This window comes from Arachis ipaensis, chromosome B6 (genome assembly GCF_059453495.1).
Source record: "Arachis ipaensis isolate K30076 ecotype BB chromosome B6, ASM5945349v1, whole genome shotgun sequence".
Classification (NCBI taxonomy): domain Eukaryota; kingdom Viridiplantae; phylum Streptophyta; class Magnoliopsida; order Fabales; family Fabaceae; genus Arachis; species Arachis ipaensis.
In genome coordinates, this window is record NC_142441.1 from 142,632,373 (window position 1) to 142,658,353 (window position 25,981).

The 25,981-nt window shown below is 36.9% G+C and overlaps 1 protein-coding gene and 1 pseudogene across 1 annotated transcript; both read right to left on the minus strand.

Moving 5' to 3' along the window:
- Positions 1 to 7,463: 7,463 nt before the first annotated feature.
- On the minus strand, positions 7,464 to 9,666 carry LOC148563002 (uncharacterized; annotated as a pseudogene).
- A 9,993-nt stretch (positions 9,667 to 19,659) lies between these two features.
- LOC107605225 (uncharacterized) lies at positions 19,660 to 21,876 on the minus strand. Its single transcript, XM_016307020.3, has 2 exons — positions 21,201 to 21,876; positions 19,660 to 20,649 (listed from the first exon to the last, which is right to left on the minus strand). The coding sequence occupies exons 1-2, from the start codon at positions 21,747 to 21,749 to the stop codon at positions 20,566 to 20,568; spliced, it is 633 nt and encodes a 210-aa protein (XP_016162506.1). The 5' UTR covers positions 21,750 to 21,876; the 3' UTR covers positions 19,660 to 20,565.
- Positions 21,877 to 25,981: the final 4,105 nt, after the last annotated feature.

Here is a 25,981-nt window from a genome sequence, read left to right on the forward strand (position 1 = left end):
TCGCCAATGTCTCTGTTGACGGCTTTACTGTCGGTGTCAATGCCGACGATATCTACGTGTCATTGTCCTCGACATTTTCCCCGCCGCGGTTCGTTGTTGTCTGAATCGTCAATGCCGTCGATTTTAACGTCTGTGTAATCGTCCTCGATGTGGCCGCCGTTGCTGCTTCCAACGCTGCTGTTTCCTCTTTCGCTGCCGTCGCTGCTGCGAATGTTTGCATTGGCATTGCCGTTGGGATAACCGTTTTCGATGGGCCTGTTGGGATGCCCGTTGGGCAAGTTGAGATAGCCGTTCACTGCCGACAAGTGAGGTTGGGCAAGTTGGGATGGCCGTTGGCAACAGGGATGTTGGCGTGCCCTTCATGTCAATGTAGAGTATGAATGAGGGAGAAAGGAAAACCGAAAAGTGTGAACAAGTAGTGAGAAAGAGAGGGGAGTGGAGAGGACTAGTCGAAGAAGAGAGTGTGAAGGTTGGGGGAAACAGACAAAATGAGAGAGAGAGCATGCCTGACACGTGGTAGTGGTAAGGTCGTAAGAATGGGAATTAATTTTTTGGTGACGAGTGTTTAGGTTGTTATAACAACATTTTGTTATTTACTTGTATTCAGGTATATATAATTATAACAACAAATAACAACTATTAATATTAATATATGCTAATTAATTTTGCCATTATCAATATTTGGGCTATGCGTAGGGGTTGGAAACGGGCCTAAACCCGCCGGGTCGGCCCGCGTAACCCGTCAAAAAAGGCGGGCTGGACTGGGAAATTAAGACCGCCAAATAGCAAAAGCCCGCATAACCCGCACCTCTTAAACCGCGAGCTTTGGCGGGGCGGGGCGGGCTTTCACGCCGTGCTTAGTATTTTTTTATCAAGGGGTATTTTTACAATTTTTTTTGCCAAAACCCAACTTCCCCCAACCCAACTTACAAGAGAATGAGGATGAAAATTGAGTGTTTTGGATTATGTTTATTTTGTTTTAGAGACTATTTATAATTATGTTTTAGATTATGTTTATTTTGTTTTGGGAACAATATTTATAATTACAAAGACTTTAATGTTTGTGAATATAAAAATTATAATTTGTTTATACTTTTAGAAATTATAATAGTTAAAAGTAAAAAATAGAAGAGATTTTTTATGTTTTTATATATATTATTTAATAGTTAAAAGTAAAAAAAAAAAAAAGATATTTGGAGGGCTTAGCCCGCTGGCCCGCCAGCCCGCCGTTAGGCGGGGCAGGCTGGGATTTTGGGACCGCCTCACTAGGCGAGGCGGGGCGGGCTTCCCCGCTTGCCACCCCTAGCTGTGTGTACACCATACTTTGAACTTTAACACACTTGAACTATACAAAAAATAGTCTTTTAAGTTTTAAGATCCCTTTAGTAGCGACAATTAGAAGATTTTCATTCAATAAAAGGCAACAAAATAAAATAATGTCCCGTCCAAAACAATACAATAAAGTAGTAGATTAGCCTATCAACCTGTTTATCATATGCTTGCAAATAACGGAATATAATCATAATCATATAATATAGAAGAAATAATGGGCCATTATAAATCCGATTAAGGTTTATCGTCGTGGTCGTCGTGGCTTTCCTTATCTTGGTTGTCGCCTTCCTCATTGTCTACCTCACTTTTCTCGTTGACGTTGCGGATGTTGCTGTCTCCGCCAATGTCTTTGGCTTCACTGTCGGTGTCAATGCCGACGATGTCTATGTCCGTATCATCGTCCTCAAAGTTGCCTCCACCGCAGTCGCTATTGTTCAAATTGTCAATACCGTCAATGTCTACGTCCGTCCGTGTCATCGTCCTCGACGTTGCCCTTCTGTAGTCACCGCCGCTGCTGCTGCTTCTTCCTTCGATGCCGTGCTGCTAATATGGCATTGGCATTGCCGTTGGGATAGCCGTTTTTGACGGGCCCGTTGGGATGGCCGTTGGCGGCCGGCGAATGAGAATGGCTGTTGGGAAAGCTGTTGGATAAGTTGGCATGGCCATTGGCAACAAAGAAGTTGGTGTGCCCGTTCATGTTGATGTTGAGTGAGAATGGAGAGAAAGGAAAACTGAGAAGTGTAAACGAGCACTGTGAGAGAGAGGAGTAGAGAGGGCTAGTCGAAGAAGAGAGGGTGAGAGTTGAGGGAGAAAGACAAAATGAGAGAGAGAGCACGCCTGACACGTAGTAGTGGTAAGGTCGTAAGGATCGTGCCACAAGTCACAGCCCACAAGCCTCTCTCTTCCAACGAAATGGGAATCATTTTTTAGTAACAACATTGTATTATTTACTTATATACAGGTATATGTAACTATAATAACAAATAGCAACTATTAATATCGATATATGCTAATTAATTTTGGCATTATGAATATTTGGGTTGTGCGTACACTATACATTGAACTTTAACACACTTGAACTATACAAAAAATAGTCTTTTAAGTTTTAAGATCCCTTTAATAGAGACAATTAGAAGATTTTGATTCAATAAAAGGCAACAAAATAAAATAATGTCCCTGTCCAAAACAATAGAATAAAGCAGTAGATTAGCCTAATATGTTTATCATGTGCTTGCAAATAAGGGAATATATTCATAATCATATAATATAGAAGAAAGAATGGACCACTATAGATACGATTAAGGTTTATCGCCGTGGTCGTCGTGACTTTCCTTATCTTGGTTGTCGCCTTCTTCATTGCCTCCCTCACTTTCCTCGTTGACGTTGCGGATGTCGCCGTCTCCGCCAATGTCTCCGGCTTCGCTGTCGGTGTCAATGCCGACAATGTCTATGTCTGTGTTATCATCCTCGACGTTGCCCCGCCTCTGTCGCTGTTGTTCGAATCGTCAATACCGTCGATGTCTACGTTCGTGTTATCGTCCTCGATGTCACCCTGCTACGGTCGCCGCCGCTGCTGCTTCCTCCTTCGCTGCCATTGCTTCTAATATGTCATTGACATTGCCGTTGGGATAGCCGTTTTCGACGGGCCCGTTGGGATGGCCGTTGGCGGCGGCGTATGAGGATGGCCGTTGGGATAGCCGTTTTTGATGGACCCGTTGGAAAAGTCATTGCGCAAATTAGCATGGCCATTGGCAACAGGGAAATTGGTGTGCCTGTTCATGTCGATGTAGAGTGAGAATGGGGAGAAAAGAAAACTGAGAAGTGTGAACGAGCAGTGAGAGAGAGGAGTGGAGAGGACTAGTTGAAGAAGAGAGTGTGAGGGTTGTAGAAAAAAGACAAAATGAGAGAGATCACGCTAGTAGTGGTAAGGTCATAAGGATCGTGCCATAGGCCACAGCCCACAGGCACTCTCTTCCAACGAAATGGGAATCATTTTTTTAGTGACGAGTGGTAAGGTTGCTAATTAATTTTGACATTATCAATATTTAGGCTGTGCGTACACTATACTTTTAACTATAACACACTTGAACCATACAAAAAATAGTCTTTTAAATTTTAAGATCCCTTTAGTAGAGAAAATTAGAAGATTTTGATTCAATAAAAGGCAACCAAATAAAATAATGTCCCGTCCAAACAACAGAATAAGGTTTATCGACGTGGTCGTCGCTTTCCTCATGGTCGCTATGGCTTTCCACATCTTGGCTGTCGCCTTCCTCATTGCCTCCATCAGTTTCCTCGTTGACGTTGCTTTCGCCGTCTCCGCCAATTTCTTCGGCTTCACTGTCGGTGTCAATGCTGTTGGTGGCTTTCCACATTTTGGCTGTCGGGCTCCGTCATCATCCTCGACATTGCCCCGCCGCAGTCACTGTTGTCTGAATCGTTAATACCATCCATGTCTACGTCTGTGTCATCGTCCTCGATGTCGTTGTCCTGCTGCGGTCGCCTCTGTCGCCACTACTGCTGCCGCCGCTGTTGATGCTTCCTCCTTCGTTGCCGCTGCTGCTAATACTAGCATTGTCATTGCCGTTAGGATAGCCGTTTTCGACGGGCCCATTTAGATGGCTGTTGGGCAACTTGGGATGGCCGTTGGCAACAGGGAAGTTGGCGTGCCTGTTCATATTGATGTAGAGTGATAATAGGAGAGAAAGAAAAGCTAAAAAGTGTGAACGAGTAGTGTGAGAGAGATGAGTGGAGAGGGCTAGTCGAACAAGAGAATGCGAGGGTTAAGGGAAAAAGACAAAATGAGAGAGAGAGCACGCTTTGACACGTAGTAATGGCAAGGTCGTAAGGATCGTGCCACAGGCCACAGCCCACAAGCCTCTCTCTTCCAACAAAGTGGGAATCATCTTGAACCATACCAAAAATACTCTTTTAAGTTTTAAGATCCCTTTAGTAGAGACAATTAGAAGATTCTCATTCAATAAAAGGCAACAAAATAAAATAATGTCCGTCCAAAACAACAGAATTAATTAAGCAGTAGATTAGCATATCAATCTGTTTATCATGTGCTTGCAAATAAGGGAATATATTCAAAATCATATAATATAGAAGAATGAGTGGACCTTTATAGATACGATTAAGGTTTATCGCCGTGGTAGTCGCTTTCCTCATGGTCGATGTGGCTTTCCGCATTTTGGCTGTCGCCTTCCTCATCGCCTCCGTCACTTTCCTCGTTGACGTCGCTATTGTCGCCGTCTCTGCCAATGTCTCCGTTAACGGCTTTGCTGTCGGTGTCAATGCTGACGATGTCTATGTCTGTGTTATCGTTTTCGACGTCACCCCCGCCGCGGTCGCTGTTGTTTGAATTGTCAATGCCAACAATGTCTACGTCCGTGTCATCATCCTCGACGTCTCCCCGTTGCGGTCGCTGCTGCCGCCGTCAACGTTGCTGCTGCCTCCAGCGCTGCTACTGCTTCTTCTTTCGCTGCCGCTGCTGCTGCTAATATTGACATTAGCATTGCTGTTGGGATAGTCATTTTTGACTGGGCCATTGGAATGGCCGTTGGCAACATGGAAGTTGACGTGGCCGTTCATGTCGATGCAGAGTGACAATGGAAAAAAAAGGAAAAATGAGAAGTGTGAATGAGCAGTGAGAGAGAGAAAGAGGAGTGGAGAGGGCTAATCGAAGAAGAGAGTGCGGGGGTTGAGAAAAAAAGACAAAATGAGAGAGAGAGAGCACGCCTGACACGTAGTAGTCGCAGTCGTAAAGTCGTAAGGATCGTGTCACAGGCCACAGCCCACAAGCCTCTCTCTTCCAACGAAGTGGGAATCATTTTTTGGTGACGAGTGATAAGGTTGCTATAACAACATTTTGTTATTTAGTTGTATACAAGTAAATACAATTATAATAATGGCTTAATAGTCAAATCCGTCCCTAAAAGATTACCCATTCTTCAAATTAGTCCTCAAATGATTTTTTTAGTCATATTAGTCCTTGAAAGATTAAATCTAAGTCAAATTGGTCCTTCCGTTAGTTAGATGATGATGTGTCACATTAAGTGCCACGTGTCACAGATGATTGGTTAACGTGTCATTAACGTGTCATGTCAGTGTCGCATAGCATGCCACATGTCACTTAACATGTAAAAAGGTTATTTATAATCAAAATAATCCCTGAAATTTCAGACGTAAGTCATTTTCATCCCTAAAATTTTAAAAATTAATCAAATTAGTCCTTATATATTTTTTTCCTAATATTAAATTTAAAATATTTTTTAATATTACTAATTTTAATATTATTTTTAGACCTTAATAAACAAAATTCTCTTTACATAAAATAATTAAATTGTTATAAAGTTATTTTGTCATTTGTATTTTAAAATTTTACCTTTTCAAATTGTAATTTTTTATAGTGAAATTTTTTTATTTAAACGAATTTATCAAATTATTGTTGAATATATATTTAAAAATTTAAATCTTTTAAATTTTTAAAATTATATTTTTTATTATTGTTTAATTTATATGGTAGAACTCAATAATTAAAAAAAACGATTTGTCGAATCACTTGTTGAATCTTAATATTTTAATATAAAATATTTATATGATAGAACTCAAATTATTGTTGAATCTTAATAACTAGTATATAACTAGTATATACTAAAAGTTTTAATATTTTGGATTTCACTAAATAAATATAGTAATTATTTTAAATATTTTAATCTTTTATTCAACAAGTGATCCCGCAAATCGATTTTTAATTTTAAACCTTCACCACGATTTACAGTCTCTTTCTTCCACCACTTCACCTTCTTTAGGAAGTTGCCTCCCTTTTTAGATTTTCTTCTGCAACAACGGTTAAAAACAACTCTTTTTTTTTAAATAAAATTTTCTTTCCGTCATCTCACTTCCCGAATTCTAACTTTCTGAAGCTCCAATCTCTTTTTCTCCTCTAAACTTTCTGTTCTGCAACTGCAATCTTTCTACCAACTTCTCATTTCACTCATCAATGGCTTCTCCTTCAACTCACGTTACTGCTCAGGACAAGGGCAAAGGCCCTATGGCTCAGCATCAGGCTCCCCCAACCTTGCACATACTCAACCAAATCAACGATGAGATTATTGAAGACCCTCAGCCACAAATCGACAACCCAAGGATCCTCAGACTTTTTAACATTGGTGACGAAACCCACTGTTTCATTGGTCCTATTCAAACTTTAGAGCGTGCCAACAAATGTCTTCACTTCTTCCCCAATGCACAAGGGAAAGATTTGCTTATCAACCACAACCTTCTCATAACCCCTTTCTTTAATCCTCAGAAACCCTTCAGTAACAATCCTAAAATCACCCCACGAGGAGTTGACTTTCGAGTTTGGCATAGACACCTCCATTCAGAGAATAACGCCGCCTGGAGGGCTCTTGGTATCCAAGACTTACTTCGACTTTCTCACTTCACCCATTCAACTCATCCTTGGATGATTGGGACAGTGTTCAATTTCTGGAACAGGACCACAAACAATTTTCACCTTTCCTATGGGATGATTGACCTTTCTCTATTAGATGTGGCTGCCATTACTGGCTTCCCAATCAGCTCTCCTGAACTAACCTCTGATGTGCAACCGAATCGAGACTATAGGATAATCCATAGGACTTTCTATAGCAAATTTATTGCTCAAAACATGGGTCAAGAAAATGAACCTGTAACTGATGATGAGCACGTTGCATTTCTATACTACTAGTTGAATGCCATTGTCTTTTGCTTTTGAAGTGTCCAAATCAAGGTTGCGAGAACCGGACCGATAATCGAACTGATCAAGTGACTGGTTCAATGGTTCAATGGTTCAACCAGAGTTGAACCGTAGTTGAACTGGTTTAATTAAATATAGAGTAAAATTATAAAAAATTCAATACATAATTTTAAAAAGTTAAATGCAATAATTTTTAAACTAAAAAGATTCAAAATTTAACAATTTCACAAAATAAACAATACATAAGTTATCATTAAAAGGTCATAAACAACCTCAAATATGAAAGTTTATAACTAAAGAAATTAAAATGCACATAAATTACAAACACAATGTTTTGCAACCAAAAGAAACAATATTCAACAAACAATACTTCAACTAAACAAAGACACTAGAAGTCATAATCATCATTAAGTGTTCCGATGTCTCCATCATAAACAGGTAATCCAAAGCCAGCATCTTCAGAAATACCACCAAAAGAAGTATTTGAGGATTCAATTACAACATCAGGCATATCCACTTCAACTTCCATGTCTCCACCATCTAATAAAATATAAAGAAAACTCAATAAGAAATCAATATTAATGACATGTATCTTTATGGAAGGAAACAAAGATTGCTATGTCACTCACCATTAGGATACAAAGGCATAGCATTATCAGTGTATATTAAACTTTCAGTGCCTTCAACATCTCCAGTAGTAAATTCAGGATCATCCTCATCTGCCATTACCCAAAAATCTACTGTGTCAATGCTTTGAATGTCAATTGGATCATAATTCCTCTTCTTTTGATGCAACCTAGATTGAAGGCGTAGGTTATAGGTGACATAAACAATGTCACTTAGCCTTTGATGCTCTAACCGGTTCCTCCTCTTTGAATGGATTTGTTCAAAAAGGCTCCAGTTCCTCTCACATCCAGATGAAGAAGAGGTTTGATGAAGAAGACAGACTGCCATTTTTTGCAAATTAGGAGTACTCTCATCGTGTAGCCTCCACCATTCACCTACGTAGATACAAAAATAAAAAACTTTTTAATGTTTATCACCCAACATATTAAACTTTGGAACTAAACTGAACTTGGATATGAAATAAGTCAAATAACTTACCAGGTTCGAGTCTTGATGCCGCTGTCTTAGCACTTTCCCTCCCAAAACTTTCTTTACAATCTCGATATAGTTGTATCTCTTGCATTGCATCAACTGAGTCATCACAAAGTATTTCAACATCAAGCAAATCAAGTAAAGATCTCAAAACATTTGCCTTCTCAACATAACCCTCACTATAGAAAATTCCTGGATTTAAAAAGTACGCTGCTGCATGGAGATCACGCTTCAAATGCTTATCCCACCTCATTTTCAAGATACTCGTGTATGGCGTATAAGCAGCTTTTCGATTTATGAACATTGTCTTGATAGCATTTTTTGCTCTTTGCATGCCTTCATACACGATTCCCAAAGAGGGTTTTTCATCAGCATCAACAAGCCTTAACAAGCCTCAACAACTTAATAAGAGGACCAACAATTTTTACAGTGGTAACTCAGTCTTGCCAAAACTTACTGTCCAAGAATATTGAACTAACAATCTTTCCATTGGCACTTTTGGATAACTTATGAGAAGTGAAATATTTGTCCACCATCAATGACTGCAACTCTTCCTTGTGATCATATATACTTTTCAAAGTAATGAAAACAGTGGCAAAACGTGTGACTCCTGGTCGAACAATTTATGTCCAACTTTTTCTTTTTCTAAGCCAAGACAATAAGATCATATGATTGTAGACAAACACAGTCACTTTTGAAGCACGGGAAACAAGGTCAGCTATGTGAGGGATACTTGCAATATCTTTCAAAATAAGATTGATACAATGGGCAGCACAAGGAGACCAAAATATATTTGGGTATTTTTCATGAATAAGTTTTCTAGCAGATACATAATTAGCAGCATTATCAGTGACCACATGCACAATGTTACTAGGCCCAACCCACTCAATAACATCAGCAAACAAATTAAACAATGCATTGGCAGTTTTTATCACATCAGAAGCATCAACAGTCTTAACAAATGACATACCAGCAGGACAATAAACTAGAAAGTTAATTAAAGTTCGTTGCCTTTGATCAGTCCACCCATCTGCCATCAGCGTACAACCGGTGCTTTTTCATGAGCTCCTATACTTTTCAACCAGCAACTAACACTCTCTCTTAAGATCAGCCAACAAATGAACTCTCATTTCATCATATGATGGTCCCTTGAAATCAGGTCCAATTGTAGCAACACCATCCAATGCAGGTTGAAAGTAAGGTGATTGAATTGTATTGAAAGGAATACGTGCATCAACAATCCATTTGGCAAGTCCCAACTTAGCCTTGTGCACAATTTCTTTACTAGCCAAAACACTTTTCAAAGTCGGTTGAGATCCTGGAGTAGTCCTTTCTTTAAAGTAACTTTCAATTTGTGTAGCTACTACAGCTCTTCTCTTTCCTTTGTCTCTCGTTGTTGTAGGAACAACAGCTTGTACATGGTTAGGCGATTCAGCCTCTTTTACAGGTGCTTCCCCACCATAAGACTCCTCCTCAAATTTTCTTTTTTCCATCTTATTTTTTTTGTTTTCCATCAGAATCCTTTTGAATTGAAGTTCAACTTCTTCAGTGACTTTGCTACATACTTTAATTTGTCCAGGAATTTTCGCAAGATGATATTTCATCCTATATATCCCCCCTCCATTATAAGTATTCAAACAAAAGATACATGTATACTGTGCCTTATGATTTTTATCATATTTCACAGTGAAATATTCCCAAGCCGGGTCAGATTTTCCTCGAGAGGAACATGTCTGAGATTCTTGTACAACATTATGTTGTTGTTGCTGATCATTTTGTGACTGTTCCATCTAAATTCAGAATGCCAGCAACCCATAATCCAATTGAACAGAGCAGAATTGACAAAATGAAAAAATTGAATAGAGCGAAATTGAAAAAATAAAAAAAATTGAAGAATAGAGCAGAGCAGAATTCTCAAATTCAACATACATCAAATTTATTTTCAAATTCAACATTTCAACAAATTTATTCAACATACAAAAAATTGAAGAATAAATTTATTCAACATACAAAGTTACGAACAGAAGCCAGAAACCCAGAACTTACCGCAAGAGAAGAACGAACAGAACCCAGAAAACAGCATGAACAGAAGCTAGAAACCCAGAAGCCAGAAACCCAGAACCCGCGACGGTGCACAACGACCCCCAATGACCCGCGACTGAAACCCAGAAACCTAGAAGCCAAAAACCCAGAAGCCAGAAACCCAGAACCCGCGACGGTGAGCGACGGTGGGAGTGTTCTTCACGGCATCGGTCGTCCGTCGTATGCAGAAGCTCCAGCCTCGAGCTTAGGGTTGGGAGTGGAGTGTTCTTCGAAGACTTTGAGAGAACAGGGATTTAGGGTGAAAATGGTGCTTCTACACGCGTTGTTCAGCCTGTTTTTCTTTTTTTCTTTTTTTTTTATAAAATAGCCAAACGACGCCGTTTCATTAGCAGGAGGAAAAACCGGGCCGGTTTGCCCGGTTCATTGGTTAACCACTGGTTCAGCCGATTTTTCCACTGGTTTTTTGTAGCGCGGTTTTGCATGTGGACCGGACTGGCTAAGTGACCGATTAACCCAGTTGAACCGGCCAGTTCAGTTCGGTCCGATTTTCAGAACGTTGGTCCAAATACAAAAACTCTTTCATCCTCTGGCATCTCTTTTACATGAGGGTAATAATTTCAATTTGGCAAAGTTGATTCTGGGACACTTATTCGAAGAACTTGGCCACCTATTCAACTGCCTCCGAAATAACTCTTCGATTAATGTAGGAGGTCCTCTCTGGCTTCTCCAGCTTTGGTTGAATGTAGTCTTTGAAAAATTCATACAGAAGGATACAGACAGTTTATTTGGTAAACAACATATCGAACGATTCCGTCTGGTCCTTTCGACCAAATTTCCCAGATGTCCAGTCGACTGAGGACCATTCCTAGGCTGTTTTTTCTCTCTTTCACTCTTGCAAAAACTTCAACAATAATGATCTCAATTTTACCCCCTTTCTATATCAAAACTGTGGTCCTTCATGGCTCAAACGCTTTCTCTTTCCCAATGATAAGAGGACGAAATTGCCAACAGGAATTGGGCCAACTTAATTGCTGTTCAGATAATCCCTACTGGATTACCTCAACACAAAAAGGAATAATTCAAAACAACTCTCTATGCTCCTCATTATACTGCCAGGAAATTCGGTTTCTCCCAAACCATTCCAGTTCCTCTTCCTCGAAACAATCGACCTCTTTGTCACGTCGAATTGAATTCGAAGGAACAACTTGAACTCTGTCTTTCCTCTAATCAACAACAAAAAACAAACTATACTCACCTTATTTATGAGCGTAGTTCATACATAATCAAATCATACTTCAACTGATGGACTACATATTTTTCCAGATATAGTTGTATCCTTGATGAGATAAAAAATTCTGCCATCAAGATCACTCCAACTACTGAAAGTTCACCAAAAAGAACTTCAAAAAGAATAATTGAAGCTACAGTACCACCAAAGCAGCCACAAAAGAGAACTCGAAAAGCTCCTACCAAAACTTCTAAAAGGGTAATCTTTCAATCACACCTTTCTAAACCTTTCTCGACTATATTCGTTTGGACACATCTTGATTTCGAATCTTCTTTCATTACCAGGTTTAGTCATCAAGCGAGAGCTCTTCAAAAGACAGTGAATAGCCAACACAAAATATCTTTGCTGCCTCTTCCAATTCAGATGATGATTCAGAAATCGAATTAGTCTCCAATCTGATTCGAAAAAGACCCACTCCGGTAATTTTACATCAATTTCGAATATGTCAAATTAATTGGAAAGATTTAACCTGTTAAATGTCATATTTTAGATTACAACAACTGCTCAAACCACATCTTCTTCGTTTGCTCCTGGACAATCACCTCAACAAGACCAACCAAGATCAGAACAACAAGAATCCCCCTCATCAGTTCAGACTGTCATATCTGCTGAACCTATACAGATTGTTTTTCCAACACCGACTGAAACTCAAGTGGTCGACTTGACGTAAGAGCAACTCTCACCATCTCAAAACCAAAACATCGACAATCTTCCATCTCCAACTCAAACTGGAACTCTTAATGAGTCTCCTGTTACTCATATTTCCGATTTACCTATTTAGGATCCAGGGACTATACCTTTTCCCCAAAAATCTCCAAGCCCAAACAAAAACATTGAGCCTTCTACTTCACACAGTCCAGAACCATCATTTGAGGTCTCTTACATACCTTCTCAACCGTCCGATGCTGATCTTGATGAACTGGTTGCCTACTTGACTCAAATTGTTCAAGAAGATGAAGTACCGATTTCAACTCCACCTCCTACAGACCCTTCTACATCCGGCTTTCCTTCAGAACTCAATCGACACACCCGCAGACAATTAACCACCTTCTTAGGCTCTTATTGCATCCACCTACTAAATGGACTGGCCAATCAAACCTGAATTCACTCCTTTCTGATATTTTGAGCTCTTCCATTGAATTTTAGGTTCCTCTCCAATTCCCTGCTATAGTCAAGAAGTTTATAAAGGTTTTCAATGACTGCATCATTGTTCAAGATAAGTTATAAGAAGCTAAGGAAAAAGTGGCAATCAAGACTGAGACAGAAGAAATCAGCAAAGTTCTTCGACCAATGAAGGTATCCTGCAAAGAAAAGTCTTCACTGCTCAAGCCTATTATGACAAGCAAGAGGAAGAACTTGAAGCAGAATAGGACCAAATTAATGAAAAATTAGCCAAAATTCAAAAAAGGAAAGCTGGCTTAGTTGTACCCTTGGCTTCAGTTCGAAACAAGCAATAAACACTTTTCAAGGAGCTTTGCATTGTAGAAGCCAAACAAGAAGAATGCGAGAAGCAGCTTGACAAAGCTCAAAGTGAAGAATATGAGCAAATCTAAGCACTTTCTACCTTGAACAGTGAAGGAGTCCAACTTTACTCTGACTTAGCAGAACTCTTAGTACCTTCTATTCCACCTAATTAAGCACTTTTATGTATAATAACTCTTTTTATGCTCTTACTTATTTATTTATATTATTGATCTTGATTCGGCATACATCGATATTACTTCAAGTATTTTCCATTTATCGAACTAATTACGTTCCCAGAATCGATATCTTTAATTAGATATGCATTTCCAGAATACAATTCGATTACTTGAAAAGGTCCTTCCCAACTATGAGACCATTTGCCAAGGAATCTTGACTTCTTTTTCATTGGTAATACAACTTTTAGGACCAATTCTCCTATATTGAAACATTTCTCTTTTATGCTACGATTATAATTTCGAACAACACTTTCTTTTTGTTGAATCATATTTTCGAGTGCCAATATACATTCCGAGTCTAACTGATTCAACTCATCATACATTGAATTCCAATAATCGTCAACTGGCAAGTCATCTTGCCTCAAAATTCTCAACGTATTGAGATTAACCTCTAATGGTAAAATTGCGTTGTGACCATACACCAATTTATAAGGAGAAGTACCTGTTGATCCTGGCCTACGCATAATATGGAGTTGAAGTAACCATATTGATCAGTACTCAAGGTTTAGGGAATTCCAAATTGATGGATTATATGTTCCTCAATAAAATCTATCACTTCATTTTGCCCAGCTTCTATTAAGGGAACAGCTTCAACCCACTTCGTGAAATAATCAATTGCTACCAAAATAAATTTATGATTTTTTGATGAAGGAGGATGTATCAATCCAATTAAATCTAAAGCCCATCCTCGAAAAGGCCATGGTTTAATAATCGAATGTAATTCAGATGCTGGTATCTGTTGTACCACTCCATGACGTTAGCATTCTTGGCATGCTTTTGCATAATCAATGCAATCTTTAATCATAGAAGGCCAATAGACATGGTTTCGACGTAACACCCATTTCATTTTCATCCCAGCCTGATGAGCCCCACATATACCTTTGTGGACTTTCCCTAAAGCAATATCCTTATCAGCTTGACTTAAACATCTTGAAAGGCTTCCATCAATTCCTTTCTTATACAACTCGTCAGCCATCAATACAAAATTCAACGCTTTCAACTTTACTTTCCTATCAACTTGAAGTTTGGGAGCTTTTAAATAAATGGCAATGGGTTTCCTCCAATCATCATCTTCCCATTCATCTGAACACAAAGCCTATCTCTCATCGATAGGCACTAAAATCTGACAAATTTTTGCCAGTTTTCTTAGCATTTCTGGGAATATCTTGTATCTCAAAGCAATTTTGGCCAACTCATTAGTAATTTCATTTTGAATTCTTGGAATATGAACTAATAAAACTTTCCAAAAAGAAGTTAATAATTCCCTTGCCATTGCTAAATACTTTCGTAACTTCTCATTGTTACATTTGAACTCCTTTGATAACTGTTTTAAAACTAATTGCGAATCCCCAAGGATCTGAACTTCTAAAGCCCTTTTTCCAAACTAGTGGCTCGTTCATGTCCATTTTCATCATCTTGGGTTAACATACACCCAATTGTATTCATGGATGCTGCACTGTATAACTTTAAAGGCTCATGGGGGCGAACATTTGCCATTACTGGGGCTTTGGACAGATAAGCTTTAATTGAATCGAAAGCTTCCTAGTGTTCTTTTAACCATTGGAACTGTGACTCATTCTTAAGTTTTACCAAAGGCACAAATACACGGGTTCAACCTGAAAGATTCGATATGAATCTTCTAAGATAATTAACTTTTCCAAGGAAGGATTGCACCTCTTTTTTCGATCTAGGAAGGGATAATTCTAAGATCGCATTAGCTTTGTTCTTATCAAAAGTAATTCTCTTTTTATGGACAACAAATCCTAAGAAATTCCGGGCTGATACACCGAATGCACATTTTAAAAGATTCATTTTTAGTCCCTTTTTCCGCATAGTAATAAATACTTTTCTCAAATGATCGATGTGTTGAGTCATAGAATTCGACTTAACCATAACATCATCGATATATTCTTCCATAAATTTTCCAATATACTCATGAAAAATAGTATTCATGGCACATTGATACGTTGCACCAGCATTTTCAAACCGAATGGCATAACAACCCATTCATATGTACCTAATGCCCCAAGACATCGAAAAGCAATTTTGGACACATCATCTTCTGCAATGAAGATTTGGTTATATCCTGAATAACCGTCCATAAAACTTAAAATCTCATTACCTGCAGTAAAATTAATTAAAATATCTGCTATGGGCATAAAATATTCATCCTTCGTAGTGGCATTATTCAAATATCGAAAATCAATACACACTCTCAATTTCCCATTCTTCTTCATTACAGGGAGAATGTTTGAAACCCATTCAACATAACGTGTGGTTCGAATAAATTTCATCTTAATTAAGCGTTCGATCTCTTCTTTAATCTTTTGATTAATTTCAGGAGCAAATCAACGAGGCATTTGGCTTATGGGTCGAGCATTCGCTTTTAATGCTAGTCGATGTTCCACAAGAGAACGATCAAGATCAGGCATCTCATGATAATCCCAAACAAAACAGTCTTTAAACTCATGCAAAAGATGATATAATTCAGTTCGAAATGGGACTGTAAGGTCCTTACATATGTAAGTAATTCGAACATCATCAACAGATCCTAGATTAATCTCTTCTAAAGGATCTTGCGACTCGAAACCTCTCATATTTTCATCAACTTTTACCGAATACTTTTCAAAACCCAACGGTTCTAAATCATAGATACAAGCAGAAGATAAATTACATATTCATTAGGATTGAAACAAACTTGATCATTCACTGGATTAACAACAGCTTTGTTTTCAATACAATGTACTTCTGCTATATCAACAGCAATTTGATTGACAACATTACTAGAATTACGGGAACAAAAAGAATTTAAACCATGACTAAATTCGACCGAAGGGATTGAACCTACACTATAAGAAGAAGATGAAACTACTTTTATAAATGACTCAACTTCATCAGAATAATTACTTTTATTCTCTAATGAAAGGAAATTACTTAAATATTTATTTAAAGTTAACAGATTATCCGAGACATCTTGTTCATCTGCCATCGAAGAACATCCTCGAATCGCCACTTATGTTGAACAATCCCACCCAGTCGCAGAAATACTGGGTTGTGGATAACGAAGCTTCACACTTAAACCCTCTGAAGTCAGATAGCACCCTTCACAATTGAAAGAATTAGGTACCCTATCAAGATTCAAAGGTTTCAGTTTAGGATTATACACCCTGGAGTCGACATGTAACTGCTCGACATACAAATTCGAATTAGCCTTAACTACTTCAGGTTTTCCATCATCTGTCCAAAGGAGGACGCTTTGATGCACAGTGGACGGCACAACCCCAACTCCATGAATCCAATCACGTCCTAGTAAGGCATTATAGCTAGCCTTTGAAGACACCACAACAAAAACGGTGTTTCGATAAGTGGATCCAACTTTTACTCCCAAAGTAACCAAACCGTCCGAAGCACCACTGAAGTCTGTTACTGAAATATTAGTAGGGATTAAATCATCAGGATATTTTCTGACCTTCAACAACATCCTCCATCAATCAGAACTTTGTTTATTTTGATCCCACTTATGGTTGCGGTAATGTGTAATGGGCGCAAATGAGATTTTTTATTCTCGGAGGGCCTTTGAAAATAACCAGGTTAATCCTCATATCGAATGAATGAAAAGGCTTCCTCATCATCAACACCATAATCCTCCACTGAATTACCCTCATATTCTCCTAAATACTCAGTTGGATAATTGAAATGGTACTGACCATTTCATCTTCTTCTTCTTCGAAGTACTCTTCATCTAAACCAACAACCTTGTCCTTATCACCATTAGAAACAGTAACCACTGCTTTTCCTTTATCCAACTTCACATGGGAGGAAACTCCCTTTGGATACGTCTCTCCATCAGTCAAGAAGACTATTCGAGAATGCACGGAAGGTGTTGCCCCCTTGACTTTATCAACTGGAGATACCTTGGTGGCTGTTGTCCTCTTCGTCCTCTACCCCTTGGATACCCTCTAGCATGGCCATGGAAGTAAGGATATCGACCTCGAGGAGGACCTCTATGCCCCACTGTGGGTTACGCTTATAATGAGCGTCCCTGTTCGAAAACTCTTAGCAATTTCGAATCCACTGTACACTTATGGCTTGAGAACGGTTTATAAGTGCAATAGTGCCTTTCTGAGGACCTTCAGAACTTTGCCCTTCCATTCGTCGAATATGCTGTTTTTGATGGGCATGTTCCTCTTTGTGAGCCAATCCCTTCTTCATCCTTTCCTTCTCAGAAATTTCCGCAACCTCAACATCGAAAACCGCATTGCATCGAGGATACAGAGATACATCCCGATCCTTTAATTTCTGTTGCACCAGAAAATCCAACAACCCATCTCCTGCTCCAGGGTATACAGATCGGACATCTAATTCAAAGTTTCCTAGGGCCATGTCAAAGTCATAAGACATCCCAACCATATTCACCCCAAAATATGGTTCAGCAAAACTGGCTTCGCTATTGAAAGGATCATAATCAACTTTCATTTCTTTCTTACCATCGTCGAATTTCAACCATCCTTCCATGATGGCTTCTTGTATCAAATCCCTGAAATGAACACAATTATTAGTCGAATGACTAGTTGCTTGGTGAAACTTACAGTAAGGTTTCCCTTTTAAATCCTTCAGGTAAAACTAACTGTTTATCTTTAAGCAACACATTAAAAATCTGATCAGATTTCAAAATATCAAAACTATATCTTTTCCCACTTTTCAGTTTTGAATCATTCGACTTATCATTGCTAGGGATTTTCTTAAGTAAAGAACATACATAAGGAGGGTCTTTCCTAAGTTCAGCCAAATCAACTTCTGCATCTAAATCGGACTCCTCATCAGAAGATTCCATGGCCACATAAGAAACTTTCTCCTTACGAGAGAAAGGTATACTTTTTAACCTCTTTTCGTTCTTATATTTCTCTTTTTCTTTCTTCAGAATTTATACTTGACGAACTCTCTCAGCCAAATGGGCTAAGTCGAAAATATGCACATTGAATAATTTTTGACGCATATAGAATCTTAATCCCATAATTGCTATCTTTACTACTTCACTTTCAGGAAGAGACACATAACAACTACTTTTAACATTTTTGAAACGAATCATGTAATCATCGAAGGTTTCACCATCTTCACGCTTCAAAGCCAATAACTGCCACATTCAGTTCTCCCCAACAAAATTGGGCATGAAAAGCAGTTTCTAACTGAGCCCATATTGTTATTGAATTTGGTCTAAGATTAGAGAACCAAGTAAACACATTCTTCGTTAACGAAGATGAAAACAACTTCAAATTTTCATCATTAAGAAAATTCCAAATCTCAACCAAATATCGAGCAACATGTTCAGTAGTCGATTTCCCAACTTCTCCTGCAAACTTTGTGATTATCTTAGGATTTTTCACTCCTCTTAGCACTTCAACCATTTGAACATTATAAGGAAAAGTTGACACAAAGTGGGATCGATTCATAAATCCTATATTGAATCCAACCCTATTTAAAACATCTTCCACAATTGTTGTAACCTGATAACGTTCACCGACTTGATTAGCGCGTAATTGAGCCAAGATATCATCTGCATTTTGACCACGAGGAAGTAATTGAGAATTTTCTCTATTTCTAAAAATATCATTTTGTTTTGAAATAAATTTTCAAAACCCTGATTATTTCCTCTAGCATCTTGCCTTTCTCCTTCATCATAATCAACGATTCGGGCAATTCGCTCATTTGTCTCGCAAGACGATCGATTCATGATCAGCCATCATAGGATTTAGAATTGTGGTCATTTGTTAAGTCAATAAATTGACCAAATCATGATGGCTTTCTTCTACATGTTGTCGAAATACTGCTATTGAATTAGAAGCATTTGATGTAGAACCCACATTATAATCACGAGAATACTCGGATTGCTGATGTGGATTTTGAACATTGTTTACTCCATTTGTACCCCTAAATTGAATCGGAGGAATAAAACCACTTACTGGTGGAGTATAACTAGGAGGGAGGCCATAAGGAGGCCAACCAGCAGTTACTTAGGGCTGAATTAGTGGTGGATTAGCACGTGGACGAGTATTACGCCCATTATTTCCAGCCTGCACATTAGTAACCGCCACACTTTCATTTACAACCACCCCTTCCAAACGTGAAATAACGTCCGAAGGTTATACATTTTCTGGTACACTATCATTTGTGGCCAAACCACCATTCACATTCGAAACTTCGTCAGCCATGTGAACAATTCTTTCACTCCTTAATTGCATGCACTAAGTGACACCAAAATCGTTTGACACACTTCAATTTTAAACTGTCCCACCGGACGTGCCAATTTGTTTAATCAATTTTTAGCAAATCGAAGGTGGTTCGATTCTAATGATCTGGAAGCGAAACCTACTCCTCTTTTGCGGGTACCAATTTTCTAACAGTGCATCAAAGATTCTTTAATTAGACGAGATTTTAAAGAAAAGATCGAAAAGACATGAATAAAGACTTTGAAAATAAGATTGACTGGAATTAAAATGGTTTACATTGAATTTAAACAAAGCTGTAAAATGCCTTCGATTGAATCAGAAGACTTTTGACATAGAAATTAAAGGGTTTCGAAACATAAAACTGAGCAAGTAAAGTAAATGTTGCTTGAAAGATAAATTTGCATGAAAAAATAAAGTTTGCAAAAAGATAAATGAAAAATGAAGACATGTGGAAGAAACCCTACAGAAAATTAACTCGAAGTAGATTTAAAAAATCCCTAGGATGTGAGTATACGTGAATAATTTTTGAAGCAAAGTTCCAACCCCTGTATTTTCGAGCCTTCTCTTATTTATAGCCATTTCTTAACCAATCAATTTGAAGTGTAACTTCAATGTGTGTAAAGAGCATGAATAACTGTTCCCACTCTTTTACTTGATCTTGTAACTGCTGAAAAAACAACCTTCGAATCTCAAGATCTTTGATTCACTTCTTCGAAGAGCTCCTTAACTTGTTAAACTAATCAAACTCTTACTCAATAACCTTAAACACAAGAGCTTCTTCAATATCAACTTCCTTACGAAAACTCACTCACTAATCTTCAAGTAACTTTCTTCTTGGAAATTAATTATTTTTAACCAACAGATACCAAATTTAATATATTATTATTTCAATAGAGCCATATATAAGTTTGTTGATCTTCCTGTACATAATAGAAGTGGTGGTACATCTATCAATATATAAAGTCATAAAAGAAAAAAGGAATTACGTTCGGATAAATATCCTTTATTATAATTTTTCCAAGTTGATAGGATAATAATTCCTTCTTTACTTTATCTCTTTGCATATCTCCGAACTCATGATACACATCACACACCACTCTGACGTTCGAATTTCGATTGGTTAATCAAACAATCTCAAATTTTGTTGTCTGATTTTCTTTGCCTTTCATGCCTGCGTCTCCATGGGACTACTTGCTTAACGCTTTGGTAAATGCTACTCTGCAATTATCAAATCTATCATAATTAGTAACAAACTATACAATAATTAAAATTGTTTGATAAATAGTATGTTATTGATTTTTCAAAGGATTATGTTTATTCCAAATAGATAGTTAATAGTTTCCAAATTTACGCATATAAAATCTCACAGCTTCTCAACTTTATAAGTATCCGCAAAATTAAGAACCACAAAAATCCCCAGAATTGAGTGTTATTCTTTTCAAATTAAATATAATAATCTTGTGGTTAATTTTATCAATGATTAAATGTTCTTGTCAAACACTTCCACTTGTGCATAAATTTCCCCAAAATTTTGAACTAAACAGAAGAAGGGTAAAAAAAATCAGGGTCTGACATTAGTAGAACAAATTAAGATAATAGATTACGCACCTCTGTAAAAATTTTGCATAATCTAATTGTTGTGTATATATTTTCATAATTAATTAGATAATTTTGTGTGAATGTTAATGAATACTAAAACTAAAAATCAGATCATATATAACATAACGAAATGAAAATTTTTCATGTGGTTGGTTGAAAATAATAGTTACCCATAACTGCGATTTTGCCTGAGAGAAGCTCCCCTTTCTCCTAATCCTTGTGATCTTGACCGTACCATTTTCATCTTCAGTCCAACTTGAAAAGTCAAAAGTACCCTCACTCTCCACACCGTTATTCTTGTTATTGCCGCTCCACCTGCTAGACACAAAATTGGCATTCCAACTTTCCTTTTGATTCCTAAACGGCGTCGTAAAAGACGTGGCACGCATAACATAAGGCCCATCCAAGACCGTTGTTGGGGAAGGCATGCTCATGGTCTTGGAAACCTTTGTATTTGTGTTGGTTGTTGACAACCTCGGAGGAAGCTCCAAGGCTCGTGCCACGTCACTACCTTTGTTGTTTGACTCAGATCGTGCGTGGCACGGTCTGGGCTTCCCCGGTGCTTCCTCCCACTGAAACGGAACTGAGACTGGCACCGTCCGTGGCGGCGGCGTCGGAGCATCTGGGGGCATAGTTGTCCGTGAAGTGGCCACAAGGGAGAGCTTGGGTGGTGTGTGTGATCCATGATTGAGTCTTTTGTTTTTGTTATGTGACTCCATGTTTTTGATGAGCTAGTGAAACTGGTTGTGTTGCTTTGTGTTTCTGTGGTATGTGTACTTTTATAGGAAAGGAAATTCTATGCCTGATTTATCCGTCAAATATTGGATTTCATTTTCTGTGAGCAAAAATTTAAGGATAAATACACTTATAGTTATTATTTAATTATTTTTAGTAATACATAATTAATGTATATAAATAACATGGAATATGCATCAAAACTAAATAATTTTGAAATTATTTTAACTCAATAAAAGATGACATACCATAAAATAACTTTTGCGTGTGTTGAGAAGAAATAAAATAAGTATTGACTTGAAATTTTGATCAAAATGACATGTTTTAGCAATATCATGTGTTATATTTGTGTTCATATGTTTTTAAATTTCTTATTTTTAGTATTAAAAACTAATTATAAAAAGATAAAAGGTTATATTAAAAAAGTGATACAATTATCATGTTGTATAATTTTATGGGCAATTTGGGTATTTGAGAGTGAAAGAAATTGGTGAAGAAGATGACGCGTGTGAAGTGGGTTAGGGAGTGGAGGCTCCTGTGGCGCTTCTTATTCACGAGGAAATGCGCGTTTTTCTTTGTTTAACGTCAGTATGGAATGACCGTTATAACCTTCGGTGGTGGGCCCCATTTTGAACATTTCTTCGTTTCTAAATGCGGTGGATAAAGGCAATCAACGTCACCTGACAATTTACACGGTGATGAAATGAGAATTTGAGATCCCCTGTTCCTTCTTAAGCGCACTGTGGGAGAAAGAAATGCTACTAACCTGTAACAGATGTGTGTTGTGATGATAGGATGGCTTAAAGCGGTGTTAATTTACAGTGTTGTGATGATAGGCTTAAAGCGGTGTTAATTTACAATTAAAGCGAAAATTAATGATGGCTCTGCAAGAAAACAAAATAACAACGGAAATTATTTCAAAACTTGAATGCATTTGCAAGGAGATGATATAATTTGAATCGAACTAGAAATTAAAGTTATGCGTTTGAACATACCGTATTTGGGTTTTTTTATTTAAATACAAAAAATCAATATTTTTTAATTTAAATAATAGTAATACAAATTATGTTTCTGTTAATTAATTATGTTACATCTACATAAAAGTCAATTGCTAAGTCAATTTTTTTTTCTAAATAAAAGAATTCAGCTCAAGAAGGTGAAATTAAAAATGTAACAAAAATCTAAAAAAAAAAACTATACAATTTTAATTTTTTGTCATTTCTAACATTGTCACAATAACAAAAAAAAATAAAAACAATTCCATTTTCAGAAGTGTTCAAAAGACACAACAATATCTGAAGTCTTGCTCTAAAAAATCTTTTGATTTTTTTTTTCCAACTATATATACTAGATAGTAGAGAAAAACACAATCAACCACTTTATTTGGGGTTCTTCTCTTAACGACAGGACAATCCAACTTTTAAAATGCTTTTTTATTATTTTTAGAAGTGTTTAAAGACATTTAGTATGAGATGTCAAAGCACACCATACTTATCAAAAAAACTCAAACAACAATCAAGTGGTGCACATTTTCAATATCTTTATTCCACAACACACATCGTTTTGCCACAAACAATATTTTATCATGTTTTTCATTCACAACAATGTATTCTAATATTTTGATAATCACCAAATAACCAATATCACATAATTGGTTAATACTAAAAAAATTGTGTTTCAACCTATTAACCAAAAAAAATATTTTCAATAAAAGTAGAGAGATCATTATCAACTTTTTCAATAGCAATAATTTTTCTTTTACCATCATCCCTGAATCCTCTATCATATTTATTGAATTTGACAAAAAATATTGACTTTTTCGTCATATGCCTAGAGTATTCGCTATCCAAGTACTACATGTATTTCTTCTTCTTGAATGTTAGGCAAAGATACACACATTCTCAAGTAATCTTAGGTATCCAAACTATTTTAGATATTTTGAAGTTAATCCATCTTGATTGCCCAAGAGCTTTGAAATCACAAACAATCTTGTATGTTTTGTTTTTCACTATTCTTTTGATAATAAAGTATTGAGAGGAAGAATGACCATATTTATTGTAAGTAGAACAATGATTTCTGATTGCATGATGCTAAAAGTGATTAAAAATTTTGAATTTTTTGGTATTTGAAGAAGATGCAACACTTTTGATAAACTGATTTTTAGCAACAGTATTCTCTTTAGCAACATAACCCAAACCAAAATTTTTTACCACTGATTTAGTTCATGAAGATGAAACACTTTTATCAAAATGTGATTTTTTAAAAGCAACATTATTGTTAGTGAAATAATCCAAACCAGATTTTTCAAATAACGATATTTGATTAGCAAGTAATTTGTCCAAATTGCTGGAACTATGAGCAAATTTTGCTAAGTCATTATTTAAACCTTTAATCATTTTATTTAATCTTTCATTTTATTTAATCTTTCCTTTAAAATTTTCAATTTTAGATTTAAAAAATTTATTTTCTTCAACAAGATCAATAGCACATTTGGTTTCTTTCAATTTTTTCTTTCAAAATCATTTTCTGTTTTCAAAATTTTATTTTCAGACTTGCATTTATTGTATTTATTCAATAATTTTTTCAGATCATCAATAGTAACATGTAAGTCTTCAATGGACAAGTCAAAGTAATTTACTTCATCTAATTGATCATGATAAGCCATTAGACAAACTTGTACTTTATATTCGGAGTCTTCATCTTCATCTGAATTGTTTTCTAGATCCTCCCATGAAATTATAAGTACTTTTTTCTTTTCTTTCTTTGCCTTATCCTCTTCCTTGAGTTTAGGATAGTTGAACTTGAAGTGATCTGCCTCCTTACAGTGATGACATATAACTTTATTCAGATTCCTTTTTCGCTCCCTTGAACTCGAGCATTTGCTCTTGTCTCTATTTCTCATTAGCCTTCTTAATCATCCAATGACTCAACTTTTGATTTTAGGACCACTCTTTTTTTTTATATCTTGGCTGGTGCGTATGGTTTCATATGCAAAAAGTTTTTCTCTCAACTTATCATAGGTTAAAAGACTCAGGTTGTTACTCTTGGTCACAACAGTAGTCTTTGTTTTTCACTCTTTTGTAAGACTTATAAGGACTTTCCTTACAAGAATTTATTCAGTATGAGTTATACACATAGCATCCAAGATGTTTATGATGGTTGAGAATCTCTCAAACATCTCATTAATGGTTTCTCCATCCTTCATGGAAAATATTTCATACTCTTTTCTCAACATATCAATCCTTATTTTCTTGAATTTTGGAGTTTATCCCAAATCTCTTTTACAGTCTTGCATCTAGATACCTCCCAATACTCCTCAAAGTTGATAGCACAGTGCATCAAGTTTATGGCTTTAACATTTAACTCCACCTTTTCTTGTATTCATCATTCCATTCACCTTCTTCCTTTGGAGTCATCACTCCTTCAACACTTGTCTTGGTAGGAACTTGAGGACCTTTCACAATGATCTTTCATATATTATAGTCAATGGATTGAAAAAAGATCCACATCCATTTCTTCCCGTAGGTATAGTTCTTCCCATTAAAAAAAGGAGGGCTATTATTTGACTGACCTTCTTTTAGAGTGTAGGCCATAGCATTTGCACCCAAGTTATTAGCCATTAAACCTTTCCTACAAGCTGAAGATTGATCCTTGAAGACCAAGCTTTGATACCAATTGAAGGTTCTTGATGGTTTAGAGAAGAAGGGTTGAATCTATGTCCTTCTTTTAATCTTGAATAATAAGTCCTCAAACCAGAAAATGAAACTTTGGTTTTGTTTAGTTTGCGATATTGATTATGCAGGAGACAATTTTATTTTGTCTCAAAAATCGTGAAAAATAGAATCAAAACAGGAAAGAAGAAGATGATACAGTCATATATCCTGGTTCAGCTGTCTTGTGCAATGCAACCTACATTCAGTCTCCACCACAATAGTAGTAGAATTTTTACTACCTTTTCAAGTATTACATACACTAATTCCCAAGGATTCAACCTACTTCTATCAAGGACAAACCAAGCTTTAACATAAGCTTGACTTGGCTAGGTTACCTCCTAAACTCTCAACACACTAAGTGCTCACCCAACTTAGCAAGGGATACCTCAGATACAAGATACAAAACAAGAGATACAAGCAAAAGAAATTAAGACATAAATCTTGACTTTTCTCTCTAAGTACCTCTATTTGTCTTTTCTCTCAATGGCTTTTTCTTAATGCCT